At 36.9% G+C, this 10000-nt stretch overlaps 1 protein-coding gene across 3 annotated transcripts in view; it reads left to right on the plus strand.

Annotated features, from left to right (window-relative positions):
* Nucleotides 1–10000, plus strand: part of NADK (NAD kinase) — a 54888-nt gene that overhangs the window by 12983 nt on the left and 31905 nt on the right. The window contains exon 1 of one of the 3 annotated variants that reach the window (XM_060759037.2): nucleotides 4108–4136. The exons of 1 other annotated variant lie outside the window; for it this stretch is intronic. In XM_060759037.2, coding sequence (XP_060615020.2) covers nucleotides 4123–4136 — 14 coding nt within the window. In that variant the 5' untranslated portion in view covers nucleotides 4108–4122. Of the gene's footprint in view, nucleotides 1–4107; nucleotides 4137–4189; nucleotides 4335–10000 lie in introns of those variants that run through there. One more of the 3 variants, XM_060759036.2, reaches the window with a different exon arrangement.

The raw sequence follows: 10000 nt of genomic DNA on the forward strand, positions 1-10000 counted from the left end.
GACCTCAAATGCAGATTATTTTCTGTTTAACATTGCTGGATTACTTTTGGGCTTGGCCTCATATTAGCTGCCCTGAGTCCCCATTGGGGAGATGGTGATGGGGTATAAATAAAGATTATTATTATTATTATTATTATTATTACTATTATTATTATTTATTATTTATTTATCTATCGTGTCAGGAGTAACCAGACATTTGTATTACATTTTTAACAAAAACAAACAAACAGACAGACAAAACACAAAGTTTGCAAGGGTTGTTGTAGTTTTTTCCGGGCTATATGACCATGTTCTAGAGGCATTCTCTCCTGATGTTTCGCCTGCATCTATGGCAAGCATCCTCAGAGGTAGTGAGGTCTCTTGGAACTAGGAAAAAGGGTTTATATATCTGTGGAATGATGACCAGGGTGGGACAAAGTTTGTGAGCTTGGTAGTTGATGAAATGTCCTTTGACGAGTATCTGGCCACTTGGAGTGCCTCTGGTGTCACTGTGAGAAGGTCCTTCCTGGTGCATCATGTGGCAGGGCTCAGGGTGCATTGCAGCAGGTGGTCGGTGGTTTGCTCTTCTCCACACTCGCATGTCGTGGATTTCACTTTGTGGCCCATTTCTTGAGGTTGGCTCTGCATCTCGTGGTGCCAGAGCGCAGTCTGTTCAGCGCCTTCCACGTCGCCCCGTTTTCTGTGTGCCCAGGGGGGAGTCTCTCATTTGGTATCATGTTCTGTGTTTGAGCCTGCCACTTTTGGATTCTCGCTTGCTAAGGTGTTCCAGCGAGTGTCTCTGTAGATCTTAGAAAACTATTTCTAGATTTAAGGCGTTGACGTGCTGGCTGATACCCAAACAAGGGATGAGCTGGAGATGTCTCTGCCTTGGTCCTTTCACTATTGGCTGCTACTTCCCGGCGGATGTCAGGTGGTGCAAAACTGGCTAAGCAGTGTAATTTCTCCAGTGGTGTAGGGCACAGACACCCCGTGATAATGCGGCATGTTTCATTAAGAGCCACATCCACTGTTTTAGCGTGGTTCCTTCTAGCCTGCCACTTTTGGACTCTCACTTGCTGAAGTCTTCCAGCGAGTGTCTCTGTAGATCTTAGAAAACTATGTCTTGATTTAAGTCGTTGACGTGCTGGCTGAGACCCAAACAAGGGATGAGCTGGAGATGTCTCTGCCTTGGTCCTTTCACTATTGGCTGCTCCTTCCCGGCGGATGTCAGGTGATGCAATACTGGCTAAGCAGTGTAATTTCTCCAGTGGTGTAGGGTGCAGACACCCCGTGATAATGCAGCATGTTTCATTAAGAGCCACATCCACTGTTTTAGCGTGGTGAGATGTGTTCCACACTGGGCATGCGTACTCAGCAGCAGAGTAGCACAGCGCAAGGGCAGATGCCTTCTCTTCCCATCATCCATGTTCCTGCCTCCTCAAAACTGCACCAGTATGTAGAGTGGGTCATGGGGGCTTTGCGTGCCAAGTTTTGTCTTGATCTGTCATTGGTGGGGGGCCACAGTGGTGTGTGGGAACCAAAGCCAAGTACTACAAATCCCATAATCCGTGGTCCACTCCCCCCAAACTGCACCAGGATGTAAAGGGGGTCATGGGGGTTATGTGTGCCAAGTTTGGTCCAGGTCCGTCACCTGTGCAGGTCACAGTGGCCTGTGAAAGTGGCAGCCAATCAGAAAGCTGCCACATACACCGCCCTCCCTCCCTCCACATACAAACACTGACTTTTATTATATACATAGATTTTTTTATTATATTTTTTCCATTATGTACTTTTGGGCTTGGTCTCATGTAAGCCGCCCCGAGTCCCCTTGGGGAGATGGTGGTGGGGTATAAATAAAGTTGTTGTTGTTGTTGTTGTTGTTGTTGTTGTTGTTGTTAGGAAGTAATTGCTCATCCTGATCGATTCCCCTGTTTTCTGAGTGTTGCTCTTTATTTACTGTCCTGATTTTAGAGTTTTTTTAAATACCGGGAGCCAGATTTTCTTCAAAGCATGGTTGCTTCCTGCCTGGGGGAAATCCTTTTTTGGGAGGTGTTAGTTGTCCCTGATTATTTCATGTCTGGAATTCCCCTGTTTTCTGAGATTACGAAGAGTATGAAGAACTTCCTGGCTGTAAGAGCTGTTCAGTTGTAGAACACTCTGCTTCGGAGTGTGACAGAAATTCCTTCCTTGGAGGCTTTTTAACAGGCTGGATGGCCATCCATCAGGAGAGCTTTGATTGAACTTGTTGACCGAAAGGTTGGCGGTTCGAATCCAGGGAGCAGGGTAGGCTCCTGTTGTTAGCCCCAGCTCCTGCCAACCTAGCAGTTGAAAACATTCAAATGTGAGTCGATCAATAGGTACCACTTCTGCGGGAAGGGAAGGGCGCTCCATGCAGTCATGCTGGTCATATGACCTTGGAGGTCTCTATGGACAAAGCCGGCTCTTTGACTTAGAATGGAGAAGAGCACCAACCGCCAGAGTCGGGCATGACTAAACTTAATGACAGGGGAAACCTTTACCTTCATTATTCATCAGACCATTTTTTCACCAGAGGTAGAAATAACATAAAAAGAATAAAGTCCAATTCCACGAAAAAATATTTTTTTCAGCATGTTTCACAGATTTTTTTCATAGAATCCTAGAGTTGGAAGAGACGTTATGGGCCATCCAGTCCAATTCCATTCTGCCAAGAAGCAGGAAAATTGCATTCAAATCACCCCTGACAGATGGCCATCCAGCCTCTGCTTAAAAGCCTCCAAAGAAGGAGCCCCCACCACACTCTGGGGCAGAGAGTTCCACTGTTGAACAACTCTCACAGTCGGGAAGTTCTTCCTGATGTCCATGAAATGTCTGAATGTGTTCGGTGTGCGGGAATGGGGACCCGACATTAGCCAGGTAAGGCTAGGATCAGGGTTAGGGTTGGAGGAGACCTCGTGGGCCATCCAGTCCAACCCCATTCTGCCAAGAAGCAGGAAAATTGCATTCAAAGCACCCCCGACAGATGGCCATCCGAATCCTAGAGTTGGAAGAGGCCTCCTGGGCCATCCAGTCCAACCCCATTCTGCCAAGAAGCAGGAATATTGCATTCAAAGCAACCCCGACAGATGGCCACCCAGCCTCTGTTTCAAAGCCTCCAAAGAAGGAGCCCCCACCACACTCTGCAGCAGAGAGTTCCACTGCTGAACAGCTCTCACAGTCAGGAAGTGTTTCCTGATGTCCATGAAATGTCTGTATGTGTTCGGTGTGTGGGAATGGGGACCCGACATTAGCCAGGTAAGGCTAGGGCTAGGGTTAGGGTTGGAAGAGACCTCGTGGGCCATCCAGTCCAACCCCATTCTGCCAAGAAGCAAGAAAATTGCATTCAAATCACCCCTGACAGATGGTCACCCAGCCTCTGCTTAAAAGCCTCCAAAGAAGGAGCCCCCACCACACTCTGCAGCAGAGAGTTCCACTGCTGAACAGCTCTCACAGTCAGGAAGTTCTTCCTGATGTCCATGAAATGTCTGTATGTGTTCGGTGTGTGGGAATGGGGATCCAACATTAGCCAGATAAGGCTAGGGCTAGGGTTAGGGTTGGAAGAGACCTCGTGGGCCATCCAATCCAACCCCATTCTGCCAAGAAGCAGGAAAATTGCATTCAAAGCAACCCCAACAGATGGCCACCCAGCCTCTGTTTCAAAGCCTCCAAAGAAGGAGCCTCCACCACAATCTGCAGCAGAGAGTTCCCCTGCTGAACAGCTCTCACAGTCAGGAAGTTCTTCCTCATGTTCAGGTGGAATCTCCTTTCTTGTAGTTTGACTGTTATGCACGCATGACATTAAACATGTCTTGCGTAAGTAAAAAACATGTTGAACCTTTTACAAACCACGCAAAGCGTGTCCCAACATGCATCAAGAGATGCACCAGCCTCCAATTGTTTTAGGATTTACGTGTTAACAGTCGGACTCGCAAATCCGTGCTTTGTAAATGTGGGAAGCTGGGAATGAGCCCTTGCACCCTGAAAAGTTCTTTCTGCCTTTTGAGACGAGCCCAGGCATTGTTCTGCTCGTGCGCTTTAAATCCAGTGGCGTGTTTCGCCCAGTAAATAAATCCCAATTGAGGAGGCTTGAAATACCAGTTGCCGCTTCAGCAGGGTTGGTGACTCATGGCGGTACAAAGGTAACTCTCTCGCTAGGTCGGGTTGCTTCACATCTCCATTTTATGTTTGAATTGGAAGCTTCATGGCTGCTGGGGTTCGATCTCATGGGCAACGGTGCTCGCTCGCAGGGATCGGTGCTTTAAACGCCTTCGGGCCCGGTTCGCTGCAAACTCTGATGTTGCCTCCAAACAGCTTGAGAGCATGGAAGCGCTTAGCAGGTAAACATCACCTGTTTTAGAGCAGAAGGTGGTTGAAACTCGTAGCAGTTACAGGAAAAGAGATTACGAACAACTTCCTGACTGTTAGTGCTGTTCAGCTGTGGAACTCTCTGCCTCAGAGTGTGACGGAAGTTCCAGGTTTAGAGCAGAAGGTGGTTGAAACTCATAGCAGTTACAGGAAAGGAGATTACAAATAACTCCCTGACTGTGAGAGCTGTTCAACTATGGAACTCTCTGCCTCAGAGTGTGACGGAAGTGTCTGGTTTAGAGCAGGAGATGGTTGAAACTCGTAGCAGTGGGTTCACATTACAGGAAAGGAGATTACGAAGCACTTCCTGACTGTGAGAGATGTTCAACTGTGGAACTCTCTGCCTCAGAGTGTGACGGAAGTGCCTGGTTTAGAGCAGAAGGTGGTTGAAACTCATAGCGGTGGGTTCACATTACAGGAAAGGAGATTACGAAGCACTTCCTGACTGTGAGAGATGTTCAACTGTGGAACTCTCTGCCTCAGAGTGTGACGGAAGTGCCTGGTTTAGAGCAGAAGGTGGTTGAAACTCATAGCGGTGGGTTCACATTACAGGAAAGGAGATTACGAAGCACTTCCTGACTGTGAGAGATGTTCAACTGTGGAACTCTCTGCCTCAGAGTGTGACGGAAGTGCCTGGTTTAGAGCAGAAGGTGGTTGAAACTCATAGCAGTGGGTTCACATTACAGGAAAGGTGATTACGAATAACTCCCTGACTGTGAGAGCTGTTCAACTGTGGAACTCTCTGCCTCAGAGTCTGATGGAAGTGCCTGGTTTAGAGCAGAAGGTGGTTGAAACTCATAGCGGTGGGTTCACATTACAGGAAAGGAGATTACGAAGCACTTCCTGACTGTGAGAGATGTTCAACTGTGGAACTCTCTGCCTCAGAGTGTGATGGAAGTGCCTGGTTTGGAGCAGAAGGTGGTTGAAACTCGTAGCAGTGGGTTCACATCACAGGAAAGGAGATCACGAAGGACTCCCTGATTGTGAGAGCTGTTCAACTGTGGAACTCTCTGCCTCAGAGTGTGATGGAAGTTCCAGGTTTAGAGCAGAAGGTGGTTGAAACTCAAAGCAGTTACAGGAAAGGAGATTATGGTTGCAGCGGTCTCGGGAAATGAGTGAATGTACTGCAAGTCCCATCATTCATGGCCCACCCTCTTCCAAACAGCAGTGGGATTTAGAGTGGGTCATGGGGGCTCTGTGTGCCAAGTTCAGTCTTGATCAGTCACTGGATGAGTGTCACAGTGGTTTCGGGAAGTGAGTGGACGTACTGCAAATCTCATCATCCATGGCTCACTGGTGTCACAGTGGTCTCGGGAAGTGAGTGGACGTACTGCAAATCCCATCATCCATGGCTCACTGTCCTCCAAATAGCAGTGGGAAGTAGAGTGGGTCATGGGGGCTCCATGTGCCAAGTTTGGTCTTTATCGGTCTTTGTTGGGGGCCACAGTGGTCTGGGAACCGATGGGTTTGAAAGTACTACAAATCCCATCATTCTTTGTCCTCCCCCAAACCTCACCAGGATGTAAAGGGGGTCATGGGGGTTATGTGTGCCAAGTTTGGTCCAGGTCTGTCACCCGTGCTGGTCACAGTGGCCTGTGAAAGTGGCAGCCAATCAGAAAGCTGCCACATACACCGTCCTCCGCATACAAACACTGACTTTTATTATATACATAGGAGATAGATAAATAGATTTACGACATTTATATGCCACCCTTCTCACCCCGAGGGGGACTCAGAGCAGCTGACAAGATATATATATATACAAACAATATATTATGTTACTAGCCATCCCCTGCCACGCGTTGCTGTGGCCCACATGGGGGTTCTGTGTGGGAGGTTTGGCCCAGTTCTATCGTTGGTGGGGTTCAGAATGCCCTGTGATTGTAGGTGAACTACAAATCCCAGCAACTACAACTCCCAAATGTCAAGATCCTATTTCCCCCAAACTCCACCAGTGTTCACATTTGGGCATATTGAGTATTCGTTCCAAGTTTGGTCCAGATCCATCATTGTTTGAGTCCATAGTGCTCTCTGGGTGTAGGTGAACTACAACTCCCAAACTCAACATCAATGCCCACCAAACATTTACATTTATTATTTTATTCTATTTATTTATTTCGTATCAAAAGCATTGCATATAAATTAGTATAAAACATTTATTATTTTTATTATTTTATTATTTTTTATTACATTTATTATTTTACTTTATAATAATAATTATTATTACATTATTATTTTATTTTATTTATTTATATCATATGAAATGAATTGCATAAATTAGTATAAAACTGGTAAAAATAGAAGGAGCTCAGGCGGCTAAATATCTTTTGACTAAAAACAGGCAACAGCAACGGCATTGTCAGTAGCCTCCAACAATTCTTCCTCTGTACATGAGGCAGGGCACAATGGACAAGCATATAGATGTGGAGTTATCTATTCTGCTCATTTTATTCTATTATTATTATTATTATTATTATTATTACATTTCCATTATTTGACTCTTTATTATTATTACATTCATTAATATACTCTATTATTGTTATTTCATTTCCATTATTTTACTCGATTATTATTATTACGTTTATTATTTTACTTTATTATTATTATAACTATAATTATTATTACATTATTATTTTATTCTATTTATTTATTTCATGTGAAATGAATTGCATAAATTAGTATAAAACTGGTAAAAATAGAAGGAGTGCAGGCTGCTAAATATCTTTTGACTAAAAACAGGCAACAGCAACGGCATTGTCAGTAGCCTCCAACAATTCCTCCTCTGTACATGAGGCAGGGCACAATGACAAGCATATAGATGTGTTGCCTATTCTGCTCATTTTATTCTATTATTATTATTATTATTATTATTATTATTATTATTATTACATTTCCATTATTTGACTCTTTATTATTATTATTACATTCATTAATTTACTCTATTATTATTGTTATTTCATTTCCATTATTTTACTCGATTATTATTATTACGTTTATTATTTTACTTTATTATTATAATAATTATTATTATTACATTAATATTTTATTCTATTTATTTATTTCATATGAAATGAATTGCATAAATTAGTATAAAACTGGTAAAAATAGAAGGAGCTCAGGCGGCTAAATATCTTTTGACTAAAAACAGGCAACAGCAACAACATTGTCTGTAGCCTCCAACAATTCTTCCTCTGTACATGAGGCGGGGCACAATGGACAAGCATACTGATGTGGAGTTGTCTATTCTGCTCATTTTATTCTATTATTATTATTATTATTATTATTATTACATTTCCGTTATTTGACTCTTTATTATTATTATTACATTCATTAATTTACTCTATTATTATTGTTATTTCATTTCCATTATTTTACTCGATTATTATTATTATGTTTATTATTTTACTTTATTATTATAATAATAATTATTATTACATTATTATTTTATTCTATTTATTTATTTCATATGAAATGAATTGCATAAATTAGTATAAAACTGGTAAAAATAGAAGGAGTGCAGGCGGCTAAATATCTTTTGGTCAAAAACAGCCTCCAACAATTCCTCCTCTGTACATGAAGCAGGGCGCAGTGGACAAGCATACAGATGTGGAGTTGTCTAGTCTGCTTATTTTATTCTATTATTATTATTATTATTATTATTACCTTTCCATTATTTGATTCTTTATTATTATTATTATTATTATTATTATTATTATTATTATTATTTGAGCCCCCCTAGTGGTGAGAAAAGCGGAGTAGAAATACTGTAAAATAAAAGTAAATAATTAAATTTATTCATTTACTCTATTATATTACTGTCACTTCATTTCCATTATTTTACTCGATTATTATTACATTTATTATTTTACTTTATTATTATTGTTATTATTATTACCGTACATTTATTATTATATTCTATTTTCATTACATTTATTATTTTACTCTATTATTGTTATTACATTTATTATTTTACTTTATTATTATTATTACATTTATTATTTTACCTTTTTATTATTATTATTACATTTATTATTTTATTCTATTGTTATTACTTTTATTATTATACTCTATTATTGTTATTACTTTTATTATCTTACTCTTTATTATTATTATATTTATTATTTTATTCTATTGTTATTACATTTGTTATTATACTCTATTATTGTTATTACATTTATTTTTTACTTTACTATTATTATTACACTTATTATTTTACATTATTATTATTATTATTATTATTACATTTATTATTTTATTCTATTGTTATTACTTTTATTATTTTACTCTATTTATTATTATATTTATTATTTTATTTTATTGTTATTTCATTTATTATTTTACTTTATTACTATTATTATTATTACATTTATTATTTTACTCTATATATTATTATTATATTTATTATTTTATTCTATTTTATTATTACATTTATTATTTTACTCTTTTTATTATTATTACATTTATTATTTTACTTTATCATTATTATTATTATTACATTTATTATTTTATTCTATTGTTACTACTTTTATTATTTTACTCTATTTATTATTACATTTATTATTTTATTCTATTGTTATTACATTTGTTATTATACTCTATTATTGTTATTACTTTTATTATTTTACTCTATTTATTATTATTATATTTATTATTTTATTCTATTTTATTACACTTGTTATTTTACTCTATTTATTATTATTACGTTTATTATTTTACTCTTTTTATTATTATTACTTTTATTATTTTACTCTCTTTATTATTATTATATTTATTATTTTATTCTATTGTTATTTCATTTATTATTTTACTTTATTGTTATTATTATTACATTTATTATTTTATTCTATTGTTATTACTTTTATTATTTTACTCTATTTATTATTATTATATTTATTATTTTATTCTATTGTTATTACATTTATTATTTTACTTTATTATTATTATTACATTTATTATTTTATTCTATTGTTATTACATTTGTTATTATACTCTATTATTGTTATTACATTTATTTTTTTACTTTATTATTATTATTACACTTATTATTTTACATTATTATTACATTTATTATTTTATTCTATTGTTATTACTTTTATTATTTTACTCTATTTATTATTATTATATTTATTATTTTATTCTATTGTTATTACATTTATTATTTTACTTTATTATTATTATTACATTTATTATTTTATTCTATTGTTATTACATTTGTTATTATACTCTATTATTGTTATTACATTTATTTTTTTACTTTATTATTATTATTACACTTATTATTTTACATTATTATTACATTTATTATTTTATTCTATTGTTATTACTTTTATTATTTTACTCTATTTATTATTATTATATTTATTATTTTATTCTATTGTTATTTCATTTATTATTTTACTTTATTGTTATTATTACATTTATTATTTTACTTTATTGTTATTATTATTACATTTATTATTTTATTCTGTTGTTATTACATTTGTTATTATACTCTATTATTGTTATTACTTTTATTATTTTACTCTATTTATTATTATTATATTTATTTATTATTTTATTCTATTGTTATTTCATTTATTATTTTACTCTATTATTATTACATTTATTATTTTACTCTATATATTATTATTATATTTAT

The sequence above is a fragment of the Anolis sagrei genome, chromosome 13 (assembly GCF_037176765.1).
Source record: "Anolis sagrei isolate rAnoSag1 chromosome 13, rAnoSag1.mat, whole genome shotgun sequence".
NCBI lineage: Eukaryota > Metazoa > Chordata > Lepidosauria > Squamata > Dactyloidae > Anolis > Anolis sagrei.